The sequence below is a fragment of the Erpetoichthys calabaricus genome, chromosome 3, assembly GCF_900747795.2.
Source record: "Erpetoichthys calabaricus chromosome 3, fErpCal1.3, whole genome shotgun sequence".
Classification (NCBI taxonomy): Eukaryota; Metazoa; Chordata; class Cladistia; order Polypteriformes; family Polypteridae; genus Erpetoichthys; species Erpetoichthys calabaricus.
In genome coordinates, this window is record NC_041396.2 from 88,082,026 (window position 1) to 88,099,956 (window position 17,931).

Here is a 17,931-nt window from a genome sequence, read left to right on the forward strand (position 1 = left end):
ACATTGTAAGAACTACATGTAAGCAATAGTGATGCATCTTGAAATGTAGGTTGCTTTGGATAAATGTGTTAACCAAATATAAAATAGTAAGTTTTAATATTGTCCCTTTCCATATATGGTAAGAAACCTAAGGTCAGAAATTTCCAAACCATTCATTTTCTGAACCTTTTTCTTTACTTTTATAGAGCTGTGAGGCCTAACAACATCTTTGTACAAGGCTTCACCCAAGTCATGCTCACTCAACGTCAACAAATTTAGAGTTGCCACTTTAATCCAACATGAATGCCTTTTGGATGTAGGAGGAAACAAAGTGCCAGGAGAAAAGTCCGTGAGGACATGGAGAGAACATATAAAGTCCATACAGACAGTAAAATAAAGGACAGGAAATAAAACTAGGCTACTGGTATTTCGAAACAGCAGGTCCCAATAGTAGAGACAAGCTTTCTTACCATCTATATTGCTGTAGAATTTCTGAAAAAAATCCCATCTTGTAATGTAAATGCCCCTTAAGCTGTTCAACCTGCCGTTCAGATCGTCCAGGTCTCCAGTTAGACTGGTGCTCTGATCCACTATGGTAGGTTGACTGGAACCAATCCGATTAGCTGAATCTCTGAAAGAAAAACACATTGGTGAGGGTTACTAATAATTTACTGGCCAAGATTTTTGGACATGAGGCCGTGAACCTGGAGACATTGGTCATGTTGAACACATCTGGTAACTCCTGCACAGTGATGTGGGACTCATTGTTTTTATATGACACTGTTATGAGGCACACTCCACTTGAGTTACCATAAGTCTGTCCTCTGTGCAGGTGTAATAAGCTATCCTAAAACTTCAGCTGACAACAGTTTTGGTGCCATCTCAGGGTAAAGGGTAATTCTACAACTGTAACCAAGCACATTGGGCTATATCTTTGTGAATTCAAAATGCTATGTAAAGAGATATTCATGGTCCAATAGTTTGACAGACAGAGCAAATCAAATACAACATTAATTCATAGTGCAAAATATAAAATAAAAAAGACAAACTAATATATAAGTGCAAAACCCAGAACTGTACACATAATGTAAAACTGATAATTTATTGTTTCTTTGCCAGGATGTCCATTAAGGTAGGGTGAAGATGGGGATGATGGAATGACTGTGGAGAAACTAGAGCCTCAGAAGCATGTCTTAGAAAACTGTAGCGATATGAGTCATTGGCTCAATATGCTCCAGTACAACATGCCATGAGGGCAGACAAAATAAATTATTAGTCACTCACCGGTTTGTCTGCAGACTGATGCGGGCATTATTTATTTCACTGTCCGTAGTTACGGGGTACAAAATGCTCTCCCTTATCCTCTTCAAATTCATATCCAGGCCAGTGATCCTTGGGTCCCAGACTTGCCCATCTCCACCACCCACTTGAATGTCAACTTTCCTAGAAAGTCCGGACTGTAGAGTCACATAGCCCTGGAGCTTGGAGTCGAGGTCCTGAAAACATGGGTGGCACTGCTGGCAGTCAGGATACCGGTTGCATGTTCCATGTTGGCACTGATCACAGCGGGGTCCTATCACGCCAGGTCGGCAAAGGCAGGCTCCTGTTGTTTTATCACAGATGCCTGGTAATGTTCCTGTGCTATCACAGTTGCATGCTGTGTGAGGAAAGAAAGAAATAAAACATGTTTAACTCACATTTGTAAATGTTTACTATGAATTTAGTTTGAGTGATTGTGAATATGGTATGTATTACTCTTCTTCTGAGTTACCCCTCATTAATAATCTAAGCATTTTGCATCTAGATGGTACATACAAAAGGCATAGATGAGTGATCATAGCTGGGCATTGTTCAAGAAGTATGGCTGAATAAATGTAGAATGGAGATTGCTGGCTTATCAAATGTGTACTCAGGCTCACCAGAGCTCAGACGTTCTAATTGATGTTGACAAGTTGATGGTGTTGATGGGGTTGGTGCTCTTTCTATCTCCCCTCCCTGGCATGTTCTACATACAGTATGCATCATATAGAAATAAATAAATAAAACCATGTGATTGTCCCTCTCCCCAAGCCTAAATGTATCACAGTTAAGAGGACACAACACCTAAAATCATAATACATACACCGACACTGGAGCTGAAGATTTCCATAGGTGCCGTCAGCACATCCTGAACATGTTCTCCCCCCGAAGCCTGGTCTGCACTGGCACTGGCCTGTTAACTAAATGAAGAGAGACCAAGTCACACCACTGTGGTAGATGAAGACAACACATGCATTTTTCTTAAAGACTGGATTGGACTGGTAATGCTTATGATCTTTGAAACGTCACAGTTTAGGAAGCTTTTAAATCCATTAATTTAATGTTTGGATGTTCGCACAAGAATCAAAGCCTGTGTTTTTGTTTTTTTTCAAATAGTTGGCCGTATAGGCTTATGCTAACTCTTTCTATAGTTTGAACCTTCAATTTCCATTTTCTTATGTTGTACAGATTCAACTCCTTCAATTTTTCCACAATCCACATCAGCCTCCAACAAGTTCATATGTGAGGCTAACATCAATACCGTTATTCCACTAGAAATGTTCCAATGCTTTAGTTCCATTGTTGGTTTATGGATGAAGTGGACCCTGTATTTACTATTTATTTGTAATATTTTTCATTCATATTTATAAAACTATTCACCAATTAAGTGAATCTACAAAATATCTTAGCAGCATTCAGTACAAGGAAGGAACCAATCCTCCATGAAGATGATTATCAGACACCTTCATGCATGCGGCAACACTTAGTACACTCATAATTTTCCACAATTTTAACCTCCCATCTATATTTGGGTGCCAGTTTACAGCACTCTTATAGTATCTTCTGAAGTCAGAACAAAAATAGTTTGACCGGAAAGAGTTATCAAAACTTCCTTCTTTCTGATTTGATATTGTGCATTAGATATTGAGCTACATGTACCAGCTCCTTCTGTTGGAACTAAAAATGTTGTTGATCAAAAACGTCTCAAATAGATAAGGCACACAGGAGACTACCAGCCTTACCTGATTGCACTGCTGATTGAGAGAGTTTCGTGGGTCACAGTTGCATGGTTCACATCCTCGACCGCTCAGGAAGTTCCAGTAGTTGGTGGCACACAGATCACACTTCTGGCCAATGACATTAGGAAGGCAGAAGCACTGACCCGACAAAGGATCACAACTTCTTTCCCGCTGTGATCCAATAAGACTGCAAGAACACTCTAATTGTGGGGTAAAAAAAAAAATTAAGAAGAATTGAACCATCAGGTACGTAGATACCAGCAATCGCAACAGTGTCATAGAACTGGACAAAGTGAAAATTGAAGTAATGAGATTTGGCTGCACAGTATCCATGATTAATATGACTGTAATGACTTACTTTTGCACCCTTGGGGATCTGAAGCACTAAGCCCATAGAATCCAAACTTGCAGCGATCACAGCCTGGTCCTTCTACGTTGGCCTTGCACACGCAGTACCCAGATTCAGCATCGCATAAACCTCGCTGTTCTGCTCCATTTGTACTGCAGTTGCATCCTAGTGTAAAAAAATGAAAAACGTAAATCGACTATGGTAGCGTAAATCATTTTCGGACAATTCCATATCTCATTTGTTCCAGGGATCAACATCACTGTTTGTCACAAATCAGTACTTGCTTTATTTGTGTTTTCCTTGTTCATTGAGTTTTAGAGACATTAATCAGTCCCAATCTGGTTTTGGTTTATTAAAGCTACCATGCAACATTTTTTTAATCTCTGTAGCTGTTTAATAATCCATATAGATAGCGTTTCTCAACCTTTAAGTATTTGCGACCCAAGTTTTCATAACAGTTTTAATCACGCCCCCCTAACATTTTTTTGAAATCCTAATAAAATTTATTCCTATATTTTTTGCTGCCGATACACCGCTACAAGTTTAAAATTTCCCAACAAATAGTGAAATTACGCCCCCTTTTTTGTTAGGCGCTCCCCACAGTTTGAGATCCACTGAAATAGATACACTGTAACGGCCGACCCCTTTTACCCAGCCAGCAGCTACACTTCCAAGACCAGTGGCCTGGATAATTGACTGAGAAATAATCTAACTATCAAGCCGTACTTCTTACCAATTAAACTTTTTCCCCACAATCGACGGTGAAAAGATAAGTACACAAAACAGGATGTAAAATTTAAACGGATTAAATGTATTAAGTAAAACAAGACATGCAAAAAAACAGAAACATATAAATATAAATATCCCTCCACCCCAGCAATAACAAGACACCATCAAATATATATATATATATATATACAACAAAAACCCTCCCTTGTCCCTGTAACAAATAAACACACAACACGAATAACAACAATGACTGATAAACTGAAAATGAATGAGAACGTGAGTAATAAAGGTAATAAAGAAACTGTCCTGAAAGCGGTTGACTGAATTAGTGAAATTGCGTTGTTTGATTCTCCCCGGAAAAAAATGGAGCAGCCTCACCGTGAATCCTCGTGTGTGTGGTGGATGATTAAGTCCTACCTCGGGGTCTCTCGTGGTGAGGTCCTTGAAGTAAATCCGGCAGATGGAAAAACAAACTGGATGGATAAGCGCGATATGGAAAACAACAGGTACAGTGTGGTCGTGATTGTGAAAAAAAAATCTCCTTCTCTCCTCTCCTCTTCCTGCTGGCTTAAATAGTCCTGTGACGGCTGTGATTGATTAATTGTAAACAGGTGTTTTCCAGGTTTGTGGCTGTGGTCTCCTTCCATCATCCGTCCCCCTTTACGGGGACGGCATTAACTGATACACAAACAGTAAATGGGACAATGAAACGAGACGCACTCAGAACTGACATTTAACACTAACTATGTGGCCCCGCTACATTCCTCCCCCCCAACCTTGGACAAGGGAGGGCCGAAGTATGGCTTGAGATTGGCCACATGGATTGTGTCTATCTTGGAGTCAGTGCCGATACCCCTTTGAAACTGGAAATTAACGGGACCTGTTTGCGATATGATTTTGACCTAACCATTTAGGCGCTAGCTTGGCGGAGAACCTTTTGCTGGCATCCGAGAGATGGTGAGCTCTAATCCAGACCAAATCACCCGGCTGAAAGTGCGCTTCCTTACGCCGGGCATTATATAACTTGGCATGTCTGGATGTCGAACTCACCAACCTCTGTTGGATTCTCCGCCGTAATTCCTCCATTTTAAATAAGTTATTGTAACTGGTGGTTTCTGGATTAGGGGCTCTGGGAAGGAGTCGGTCAAGCGGGCCCTTTAGCTGTCTGCCCAGCGCAACCAAAGCAGGCGTCTCACCTGTGGCTTCATGCACAGCGGTGTTCAGGGCAAACCGGAGCTCGGGGAGCCATTTATCCCAATCCTGATGGCGTTCACCCACATAGGAGGCGATCATGTTCTTCAGGGTCCGGTTCACTCGTTCTGTCATGTTAGCCTGGGGATGGTAAGCTGTTGTCAGGTTTTTCTTCACTCCCCAGGCTGTATAAAGTTCATCTAATACAGAGCTCGTGAACTGCGGACCCCGGTCTGAGACGATGTTCTTCGGCACCCCCCAGCGGGTGAAGATTTCGTTCTTCAGGGTGGAGCAGATCTTGTTAGTTTTTGCGTCTGTTAATGCAAACAGCTCCACCCACTTTGAAAAATAATCAATCACCACCATCAGGACGGTCTTCCTCGAGCTGGTAACAGGAAAAGGCCCCATCAGGTCGACTCCCAAAGTCTCCCCCGGTCCATCCGCGATTGTCGATTGTAGAAATCCTGCCGGTTTACCAGGTGGGTTTTTGAGCTGCTGGCAGGTGATGCACTTCTTCACGTGGTGGCAAACGTCTTTCCGGACAGACGGCCACCACGCAACCCCCAGGATCTTTAATAAAGTTTTCGTCCTTCCAAGGTGACCACCTAAAGGACTGTCATGATAGTAATTTAAAAAGTCAGGGATGAGCTTTTCCGGGACCACTAGTTGGTGTTGCAGACCCCCAAGGGAGGATGGAGTGGTCCTGTACAGAACCCCCTGGAGGTCCACGAAGTGTACCCGGTCGGTACGCTGCTGTTCCAGTCCCTCCCTGATGTTCTGGCAGAATGGACTGGTGGCTTGTGTTTGAGCCAGGTTTTCAAGGCTTCTTGGCAGAGGGAGGATCATCTTCTTTGCCTCTGCCAAACACACCATCCCCGGTGGCTCTGACACCCTGGATAGAGCATCAGGCACGATATTGCCACAGCCCTTCCGATAGGTCACCTTGAAAGTAAAGTTCTGGAGGCGTAACACCCACCTGGTTAGACAGGAGGAGGTCTTCGGGTGATTAAATACCCAGGTCAGAGCGTGATGGTCGGTGTACACTTCAAATTCAACCCCCTCCAGATAGTGTCTCCATTTTTCCACAGCCCACACGACAGCCAAACACTCTTTTTCAGCTGTCGAATAATTGAGCTCGGCGCCATGCAAGGCTCGAGAGGCGTAAGCGATGACGTGTTCAGCCTGGTGGATTTTCTGAGTGAGCACGGCGCCAAGCCCCAGGTTGCTGGCATCGGTTTGTACCTGGAAAGTGAGCTGCGGATCTGGCTGGGCCAGAACGGGCGGCTCTTGAAGGTGGCTCTTTAGATGCTCGACCGCGTCCTGGCATTCTGTTGTCCACTCCCACGGGACATCTTTTTTTCTTAAGTTGTTCAAGGGAGCCGCTATATCAGCCATCCGGGGAATGAACTTGTGATACCACCCCACTAACCCAAGGAAACGTTGCAAAGATTTCAAATCCGTGAGCGTGGGGTAGTCTCGGATGGCTAAGGTCTTCTCGGGGTCTACAGCGACCCCCTCAGATGAAAGAATGTGCCCGAGGAAGCGTATGTGGGGTTGAATGAAGGTACACTTCTTCGTGTTCAGCGTAAGATGCGCTTGATGTAATCGTTGGAAGATGGTGTCCAGGTCCTGGAGATGTTGTTTAATAGAAGGGGAGTAAATAATGACGTCGTCGATGTATACAAAGCAGATCTTGCCTATCAACCCCCTCAGGACTTGTTCCATGAGCCGCTGGAAGGTGGCCCCAGCATTTTTAAGCCCAAAAGGCATGACTTTGAACTGGAACAAGCCTTCAGGGGTGACGACTGCCGTCTTCTTCTTACTCCTCTCGTCCATCGGCACCTACCAATAGCCACTGCGGAGGTCTAGTGTGCTGAAAACTGCAGCTCCATGCAGTGACTCCAGAATCTCATGAACCAGGGGCATGGGATATGCGTCTAGGCTCGTCTTCCCGTTAACCCCCCTGTAGTCCACGCAGAAACGATAGGTGTCATCCGTCTTCTTCACGAGGACCACAGGGGACGCCCAGGAGGAGGAAGATGGTTCGATTATTCCCTCGGCGAGCATTCGATCAAGATATTCTTGAATTATGCCCTTTTTTAGTGGAGAAACATGGTAAGCTCGGTGCCTTATTGGAACTTCGTCCGAGGTGTGGATCACGTGGGTAACTCCACAGGCGACTCCTAATTTCTCAGTCCAAACCTCGGCCCACTTCTTCAGCACCGGCCTCACCTCTTCGGGCTGTTCCTCCACAGGGGCAGCCGCCGAGGTGCTTACGTCATTCCTCACTGCCACGTAGAAGCCAATGAATTCGGAGCCCAGATCTTCTTTGGATTTATGTATGAAGTCGCATACCCCCTGGGACTGAGATGGATGGTCATCCTCATGGTGGTTAAAGAGTCCAGCCCAAGGAGTAACGGGACGGACAGGTGATCCAGGACATACGTATCCATTTCCCAGGTGGTGGAGAGTACACTGTACCTCAAGGGGACTTTGCCCAGGGCCCTGTGTTCACTCCCATCTGCCAATACAAATCGGACAGACGGGGCAGATGTTAAGTTGTCTGTCTGTCGGCTAATCTTCTTCCACATGCTTGAGCGGATTAAGGTGTGATGGCTCCCTGTATCCACCACCGCATCCACCTGCCACCCCCGCAGCTTCACTGGGACGATCAGGAGGGACGTACTCGTTTGCATGATGGCGAGATCGGCTTCCGACCGGCAAGGTTTGGCTCGCTGGGGTTTTAGGAGCTGGGTTTCTCGTGTACGGGCTTGTACCTTGTTCCAGTACGTTTTTGAGTTTCCCCAGTTCCGTTCCACTTGAGAGCCCACCTTTACCAGGTCTTCCACCGACCCCACAACCCCCTGAGACCCCCAGCTAACCGCGGGTTACAGGCATTAAGGATGTGGTGGACCACCTCTTCTTCAGACATAGCCGGCCGCCACGTCAAACACAAAGCCCGATATTCATAGGCGAAGTCCCGGATGGATTGCGAAGGCAGTTGCACCATGGATCGCAGATTGTCCTCCAGTTCAGATTCATAGTCTTCTGGAAGAAAAGGCGCGAGGAAAGATCGACGAAAGGATCCCCAGTCTTTAATGTTCTTTTTGGCCGTCAGCCACCAGCTCCGCACCGGCCCCGAGAGGGATGCCCCTATCACCCCCATAAGCTCTTCTGGGGTTAAAGGGTTAACAGCCAGATACGCCTCCCCTTCTTCCACAAAGTTGAGGACATCATTGATGTTATAAGGGGCCCCCAACTTGGGAAAGGAAAGGCGCACCCCAGGAACAGAGGGCCGATTGATGTATTCACCCCCCCCACGAGACCCGTACGGCGTTGAATGACAGGGTGACTGACGTAACGTCTGGAGACTCCTTCGGACCTCCCCCTGAAGAGTTTCTTGCCAGCGTTGATCCCGCTTCTGGAGGCACAACATGATTTCCCACCCCAGGAGTTGAACTTGTTCATTGAGGTATTCTTTTATTTCCTCCTGGGAGCTGCTGATGCGAGCCCGCAAGGCATCTTCGCGCCCGAGCGCACTTTCAGCAACCTCGCGGACTTTCTCATCCAGCTGGGTTAGTTGTTGCGCCAGATCTTCCCACGGAGGCGAGACATCCTCCAGGCATTCCTCCTCAGGTCCATGGTGATCTTCGAGGTACAGGAACTGCAATGAATCCACCACCTCCTGCACCGCTGAACACGCTCTGACCGTAATGTGCCGCGCCCCGGCTACTCCATCATCACACCGCGGCGAAGCAATGGTGTCGTCCTGCTCGGCACGCACTATAGACATGTTAATTGGGGAAATGTTTAAAGGCAGACAGTGATAGTATTTATTAAGATTCCTCAGAGAGGGCACCACTTTATGTAACGGCCGACCCCTTTTACCCAGCCGGCAGCTACACTTCCAAGACCAGTGGCCTGGATAATTGACTGAGAAATAATCTAACTATCAAGCCGTACTTCTTACCAATTAAACTTTTTCCCCACAATCGACGGTGAAAAGATAAGTTCACAAAACAGGATGTAAAATTTAAACGGATTAAATGTATTAAGTAAAACAAGACATGCAAAAAAACAGAAACATATAAATATAAATATCCCTCCACCCCAACAATAACAAGACACCATCAAATATATATATATATATATATATATATATATATATATATATATATATATATATATATATATATATATACAACAAAAACCCTCCCTTGTCCCTGTAACAAATAAACACACAACACGAATAACAACAATGACTGATAAACTGAAAATGAATGAGAACGTGAGTCCGGTAATAAAGAAACTGTCCTGAAAGCGGTTGACTGAATTAGTGAAATTGCGTTGTTTGATTTTCCCCGGAAAAAAATGGAGCAGCCTCACCGTGAATCCTCGTGTGTGTGGTGGATGATTAAGTCCTACCCCGGGGTCTCTCGTGGTGAGGTCCTTGAAGTAAATCCGGCAGATGGAAAAACAAACTGGATGGATAAGCGCGATATGGAAAACAACAGGTACAGTGTGGTCGTGATTGCGAAAAAAAAATCTCCTTCTCTCCTCTCCTCTTCCTGCTGGCTTAAATAGTCCTGTGACGGCTGTGATTGATTAATTGTAAACAGGTATTTTCCAGGTTTGTGGCTGTGGTCTCCTTCCATCATCCGTCCCCCTTTACGGGGACGGCATTAACTGATACACAAACAGTAAACGGGACAATGAAACGAGACGCACTCAGAACTGACATTTAACACTAACTATGTGGCCCCGCTACAACACAACTGTGTACAAAAGATACCACCAAGTTGCCTTAGACACTCATAGATTAATGACCTCAGAGCCTTCCATTCTCAAGGTACAATTTGCGCACTAAGCTATATTATAATGGGACCTCTTCAGCTCTGCTGAAGCCAAAATGGCCCCTTATGTCTCATCACCTCTACATGTCAAACTTACTTAGGATGACACTCAAGTCAATTCGTGTCTGCTGTTGCTGAGTTCACATATTGATAACTTTTCAATTCTGACTTACTCAAGCAGGCCTCAGGATGTGTGATGTGTCTTAGGGGGTTGCGGTAGTAGAACGGACGGCACTTTTCACACTTGCGTCCAGTTGTGTAGTGCTGGCAGTCATCACAGACTCCTCCGCTAACCATCCCACTGGCTTCAAACACAGCAGGGTCAAAGTGGCAGCGCTCAGAGTGATTATTGCAATCACAGCCTGTAGAAGTAGGATACACATTTATTATGTCAAATAACTGACACGGCAGGGTAGTTATGCTGCATCTGTTTAGGTACTTACGCTGACACTGGTTGGTGTTGCTCTCATCTGCTGGTCTCCAGGGGTGGTCATTGTAGAAGTCAGCACAACGTTCACAATTGGGGCCAGCTGTATTGTGCTGGCAGACACAAGTGCTATACACCTGGATAACAGAATAACTAGTTTACCAAAACAGATTAATACATTATGTATCTCTAAATTTTGAAAAATAACTGGACTTGAAGAAAATCAAATTTCATTTTGAGAAACAAATTAGTATCACTAATTAGTAGGAATCTAGCTGTAGTGACCCCAGGTTTGAAAAATGGTTATGGTATATTGTCACTTGAGAAAATTAAGGCCTGGTGTCCCTTGCCTCTTTGAAGAGGTTGTTGGCTTTCCTGGATTTGATAAAGTGAGTTTATTAATGAAGATGGTGTTTCTTGTTTTAAGATATTGATGACCTTTGATTTTTCAGAATTTTTCATCTTGGGTTCAATAATAGTTTGGTATAAGTAGATGATACTAGACCTACACATTTAGTTTAACATTGCTAGCGTGGGGAAATCTGTGCTTGGATGGCTAGAGGAAAATTGACTTTGTTTTCATAAAGTGAGTTTGGAATTTTCATAAATATGCATACTTGCCCCTAGGTTTGACAAAATGGTCTGACGGGCAAGTTAAGCTTTAAGTAAGTAAAACGAGCTTGGCTTCTTTTGGTCAGTGAAATGGACTTGACTTATATGATCTGTTGAGGAACAGATGTAGTGAATCATGGATTAAACAATAGGATTGAGATATACCAGGACCCCAATGATGGCATACTGTTCAGACCCCTGGTAGCCAAGACCCATACAAATGCATTTCCAAAGACTTTACAATGACTAATATAAATACACATATCTCGAGTCCTGTTGCTTCAACACTAGTAATCACCTCAGCACGGGAGAGCTCATTTGTTCCACTAGAGGGCACACACTGGCTGGCATGGCCATGGCAGAAGCAGCTGCCTTGAATCCGCATCTCTTTCAGACCATAAAAAGCATGTGGACCTCGTCCATTGTCACTCTGGGGTGGCCGTGTCAGTTTAGTAAATTTCATTCTCAGGTTTGTGAAGTCTGCAACATCTGGGAAGCAAAAAGAGGGATTGAAAAGTGAAATTTAAGGCTGAGCATGCAGTAGTAAAATGATCAAGTGTGAGCAGGGACAGGATACATACTATCAATCTTGTAACTCTGGGGTGAATTGACTCGCTGGTAGGTATTCAGGGGGTTGAACTGTAGCTGCAAGGAAGAAAAACAGAGAAGGAAAAACATTAAAAAGTCATAATCTGACCCAGGAGCTTTAAAAGGTTTATTCAGGTTAACAGTAAGCATTTAGAAAACATTTCATTGACCTCTAATATTTGGAAGGGTTTGTGCTTTTTAATTGGCATGATACACACAATAGACCAGTTCCTGCAAGTACTTACTCGGTCAGTTGGAAAGTTCAACAACCTCAAGCCCATAAACAGAAAGAAATGTGTGCCATCATGGTTACTAGATACAGTCTAACATCAGTTCTGAAAATGAAGTTACATTTTAACACCATGACCTTAGAAAAGCTTCAGGAAGAATGCAGATTAGTGTAGGAAGGGTCGGGCACAATTACATAGGGGGCACCCACTGCCAACCTAGTGTATGAAATAATTTGTGGGGTGTGCTGCAGATCTGATTGGGTTAAGCACCTTCACAAAATGGAATGGTTGATAATTATTTGTATACGTTATTTTTACAATGTATTTTTAAATTGCATGCCTCCCAAACTTGATATTAATGATAATAACTTGCAGTACTGGAGTTGTATTTTTAACATTAACGTATTGTCTATCATACAAAGATAATTTTACAGTGTCTGGATGTGTTTGTGTTGAATGGAAGACTGAAAATTTTACTTTTATTGGAAGCACAGGCACTATTTGAGCAAATGCAACAAGCTGTCAAACTGTATACATTTTTAGATATTCTTTTTGTCTTCTTGTATATCATTCACTTTAATTAATATACAGTAATGCTCAAACTATGACAAAATGTCTCCAAAAATGACTGAAGGGATGGATGACACAACATGGTAACCGCTGATTCAATGCCAGTGCCATGGCATTTAACACTATGCTCTTATGGCTACAATTCTGTGTAGCTTTAGCCCATTTGCACATTACTTAAATAATATTGATTGGTGACTCGAATCTTCCCTGATAAGAGTGAACATCTTTCAGTGTGAATGTGCCCCAGTAACAGACTGGCACTTTGTAGTGATCAGGTGATAAATCAATATCTGATTTATGTATGGTGTCTTTCACTGTAAGAACTTAGCGATTCTAATGCTCATCATAGAAGATCCTTGGCTCTAAATTTGTATTAAGCAGATTGAGTAATAATTATAATAATTAATTACATTTAGATAGCACTTTTCTAACCTACTCAAAGCTCTTTACATGGACAGTGGGGAGCCTCTTCAACCACCAACAATATGAATATGAAGACATTCTTGTGCCATTATCTTCATCACACATTCGCTATTAGATTATAAAGGTTGTGAGAGCGAGATGGCGATAGGTAGCAAATAAGGGACGGGAGATGATTATGGGGTGTGAATGACCAGGCAGTGGTGGACAGTTTAGCCAAGACATTGGGGTACACCAAGACTGAATCTACTATGAAACTAATGAAGCTTAAGCTTCAGGGCCCAATCCTGAAACAGGCCCCATATGTGACTTCAGTCCACAATGCTTAAATATTTTGTGTGTCTACTGCATGAGAAGGGATTTTAAAAAATAATAATATTAATAATATAGTGTAAGTCACTGCTACAGTAGTTTTATCAAAGTCTGAGATGTAGTGATTAAATTTATAAAAGTCTTGTAGTGATCTGTCATGGAACAACGCGATTGAAGAAAATAACAGTGACAGAAAATGACCCAGACGCCATTGCTGTTTGCAAAGGGGCCCCCATAACATCTGAACCTTCCGGGCCCCACATTTAGGTCCACCACTTGGGTACATCTTACTCTTTTCAAAAGATATCCAGGGACCTTTTTTGACCAAATAGACTCAGAACCTCGGCTTTTCATCTCATCCAAAGGACAATGGCACCAATTTTTACAGCACACTGTCCCTGTTACTGCACTGGGTGCTGTGGCTAGCTTCAGTAACTGAAGGTTTATGAGGCGCTTCCTGTGGCCATAACAGTGGGAAGGTGATTCTTGTAGAAAGTACGGTTGTGGATCATTCATTGTTAAGTAAACATGTCTTTAATTGGGCTTAACTTTAATTCTCAAAGCATCATCATGATTTGCAAGGAAACTACAAAACACCATCTTGAGTAACACTTTGCGGCTAGGGTGCTGTAAAATGGTGACATCATTTATTCTCAAACATGACCTCCTTCTCTTAGCTGGAGGACACATAAATACTTCTCATGTCTTGCTTTGAGGTAGGAGAGTTTCTATCCAAGTGAGACTTTTTGTGCAATTCCTATAAGTAATTCTGAGATGTGTTATAAATATGGACACTGAATTAGATCCCCATGTAGCCTTCCCTGGTTAGGACCAAAAGGGTTTTGAATGCACAGAAACAAATCTTTATTTTTCAAACAATAAAAGTGGACTAACATAGTTGAGCCTCACTCAAGGCAGTCAATTTCTACCTTCCCTTGTTGTTCATTTTACAAATAAGCCTTTAAATTAATGGGGTTTTTTTATCAGTAAGAGTTGGCTTCTAATTAACCAACTGATTTCAAACAAAATCTTGAGCCACTACAACTTTCCAGGACCAAGCTTGAGTACCCCAGTCCTACTGAGTAAGCGAAGGTCAAGCTGCTCGTAGACTCAATAGAATGGCTTGATTTTACTTTTTAAATAACTCATGTTGTTTACAACCTTACAATTTCAGTGTAATTAATCCATTATATGAAATTAATCTGAGTCAAATTTAAAAGAATACCATGCAGAAAACACAAATGGAAAATATAGCAAAGAGCTGCTTTACTTCATCTTGTGTACTGCACGCCAGGCTTTATGGCAAGGACTTTACTTTGGATGTAGTCTCATACCTATGTTACCCATGTCATCCACAAGCTGTTGTGGTGAGAAGGTGCATCTTCATCTTTTTTCTTACTACTGCCAGAAATAAACTCTGGTGGTCCAAGCCAGTGTTGTATTGAAGGGGACATGGCTGGGCCCAGGCCCACCCTGATTGGCTACAGGCCCAGCCAATCAGTTCATTGTATATGAAATTTTCCATTAAATTTTGTAAATGATTGGGTATTTGTTCATTTATTTTTACTTCAGTTTCAAAGTTTTAAGTCAAATGCCATTGGTTTACTGAGTTTCCAATAAATAAATGGGGCAGTGTTATGGTGTATGTGTAACCTGATTAGTAGCAGTTGTTAGACAGTTAACAGAACCTTAAGTTGTTTAATTGAGTATTTTTTACCAACACCAAGAGATAGTTTCTTATTTTGAGGGGATATTTCTGACATGGTAAAACAAACGGAAATATCAAGGTATTCAAAAAGCCTCATTTAGAGAGTTTTTTCATCCATAAATCGGACCAAGTATTGTTTGAGATCATCTCAGTTACTTGACTATTCCATCAGTTGAACACAATCTTGCTGAATATCTAAATTGTGATGAAATTATCGACTGGTTCAACACCAGCATCTGACATAAAACTTTACAGGATAGGTAGGGACTGATTTTGTGTGTGTGTCCACTGTGGCACAACAACATTTGATTGCCTTGGTAATTTTTGTTCAACTTTTGCAGAGTCCTAATAATTCAGTTATGTGAATGTACCACAGTATGAATAGATGGATTTTTTTTGCCTTTATATATCCTGCTAAAAGCTAGAACACTCATTTTTACAGAGGCCAATCCTAAAATCTATTCCTGGCTACACCCTTGGTCCAAGCTTTTCTTTGTGCTCATTCCTGTAGGGATTGCTGGCTTATTTCCATGAACTCTGAGTGGAATATGTATTTCAGAAAAAGGAACTTTTGAAAAATTATAAAAGCACGAAGAATCATTTTACCTTTTGGTCGACGTTTTTATAATAGTCGATTGGAGGCAGAGAATGGCAGTAAGTGTCCTGCAGGTTATTTGGAGCTTTTGTACTAATGCCAGGGAAGGAAGAACGGCAGTCTGTTGCCAGGTACAAGTATGGCTGCCAGGTCTTTCCATAATCTGTAGAGCGTTCAATCACAAAGGCTTCAGGTCGTGGACCCTAAAAAACAATTAACAGTTTTATTATGAACATTGCAGACAATAAGCACGGTATACAAGTGGTCAAGATTTAGTGTGTGTGTTGGAGTGAGAATGAATATATCCTACAGTGAACAGATGCCCAGTCTAGTGTTTCACCTCGCTTTGTGCCTAATACTGTAAAGTCAACCTCTGAACCCCATGACCCAGTAATGGAAAATGAGTGGGTAGATGAATTATTAAGATGGAAATTAGTCCTACGCAGTTTTATGAGACTGTCACTAGGTGTTGCTGTATGCCAAGTTTTAACTGTTCACTTTAGCTACAGGCTGACAAACTTGCTGCTTAAAGGATGTGGGAAGCAGGAGCTCTGATTTTAAGGCTTTTATAATTTTATATATATATATATATATATATATATATATATATATATATATATATATATATATACATATTTTTTATAAATATATACATGTTTCAAAATGATCTGAATCAAAAGTTTGTAATGTTCACATTTTGGTGCACATTGAACTGAAGAAGTCAGGACAGTTGCAGAGTGGATAGTACAGCTGTCTCACTGCACTGGCCTCATCTGTGTGGAGTTTGAACATTCTTGCTGTACTTCTTTGGGTTTGTTCCCACATCCTAAGACTTGTAATTATGTTCATTTTTAACTCTAAACTGTCCAGGCTCACTTCTGATCACAATCCACTACCTAATGCTATAGCAAATCTCCTCCTACAAACTAATAGATCTCCCCAGTCAGCAATGTGTCATCACCCTTGGGCATTTTACCTTAAAGTCCAGGACCATGTCGCCAAGCTGGAATTTCCTGTCGAGGTCCAACTGTACAGTTACATTCTCAACACCTTAGAAACAAAACAAACAAAATGAGGGTGTGAGTGAGGCACACTTCGTTTATATTACAACAGCAGTTTCTGGTCTTGCTTTTGGGGTCCAGTGTTGTTGGTGGTTTTCATCCTCTCCTTAATAAGAGACCAATTATCGTTGTTAAAGTCAGGTACAAGAGACCAGTTGTCATGTCATTTTCTATGGCAGGGAAAACCCACACAGACACAGGGTGAACATGGAAACTGTACACAGGGAGGACCCTGCACGTTAACCCTGGTTTCCTTACTGAGAGGTAACAGCACTAGTGCTGCGTCAACCATGTAGCAGTGCCCCACTTACAATCTGTCAAAGCATAGCATTGTAAGTCTGTATTGTTAAAGGTAATTATTTCCTCACTTTGGTTATAATATTTAAAAATTTCTCATGATAGCTCACCTTTCTGAGCCTGCCACCACCTGTAAGGTCCCTCCTGAGGAGCCACATTCTCAATGCGGTGGGCATTTTGATTCTTGGGCTGTCGGGAGTCACAGGTGCAGCATTTGATTTGTCGCTGAACAAAAAAAAGGAGAAGAAACAATGAGTCAATTAGAAGCAAGCTCAAGAGTAGCAGAGAAGAACAATGAAGACAGGCAGTGATTGAAAGTGTAAGCATTTGAGATTCCTGTCCTGCAAACCCTGATTTATTTACTGTCTGTGAACACTGCATGAAGCTAAATATTAGACATGAAGTTGTGGAGATTTTTAAAATTTCTTTCACTCTGTAACTTCATTACACTCAGTGCTCAACAGTAGGAATAACAGTGTCTGAAGGGAACAGTACCCTTCCCAATTGTAAGATTTTGCTGAGGGTCCTTTAGGGAGTCTTCCTCACACTGCCTCCCTCCCCAGCAGACAGACCTCTGCCACATTTGTTCTGGTTTTGGCCTTGGCCTAATTGTACCATTTTGTAAAGCCTAAAGATGTCATTTCCTGATTGTCTTTTTAAAAAGTCCATAAACTAGTTTTGCTCCTTTCCTAACCCTAAAGATTTTTAAAACAAACCAACTGCCATTACTTAACATTGATTGCACAAAGCTGCTGGATGCTTGCACACTTTCGGAGATTTTCGGGTAGGTGATGTCATTACATAACCGGACATTGTGCTCATTTTGTGATATTGGCAGTCTCACTGGAGGAACGTGTCAGGCTGCTATACATTCAGGACTCCCTCAGGAGTCTTGAGTAACAAACTAATTGCTTTAGCCAGCCTCATGAGTTTATATACTTAAAAAGTGGGCCCTATTGTTTTCATTTTTTT

General features: G+C 42.5%; 1 protein-coding gene across 1 annotated transcript in view; it reads right to left on the reverse strand.

Annotated features, from left to right (window-relative positions):
* Nucleotides 1-17,931, reverse strand: part of lamb3 (laminin subunit beta 3) — a 60,769-nt gene that overhangs the window by 11,240 nt on the left and 31,598 nt on the right. The window contains exons 4-15 of the mRNA XM_028797070.2: nt 17,070-17,184; nt 16,578-16,651; nt 15,613-15,804; nt 11,760-11,823; nt 11,477-11,667; nt 10,583-10,703; nt 10,313-10,501; nt 3,376-3,531; nt 3,021-3,217; nt 2,102-2,198; nt 1,264-1,636; nt 450-610 (exon numbers count right to left, since the gene is read on the reverse strand). Of these exons, the coding sequence (XP_028652903.2) occupies nt 450-610; nt 1,264-1,636; nt 2,102-2,198; nt 3,021-3,217; nt 3,376-3,531; nt 10,313-10,501; nt 10,583-10,703; nt 11,477-11,667; nt 11,760-11,823; nt 15,613-15,804; nt 16,578-16,651; nt 17,070-17,184 (1,930 nt within the window). The remainder of the gene's footprint in view (nt 1-449; nt 611-1,263; nt 1,637-2,101; nt 2,199-3,020; nt 3,218-3,375; nt 3,532-10,312; nt 10,502-10,582; nt 10,704-11,476; nt 11,668-11,759; nt 11,824-15,612; nt 15,805-16,577; nt 16,652-17,069; nt 17,185-17,931) is intronic.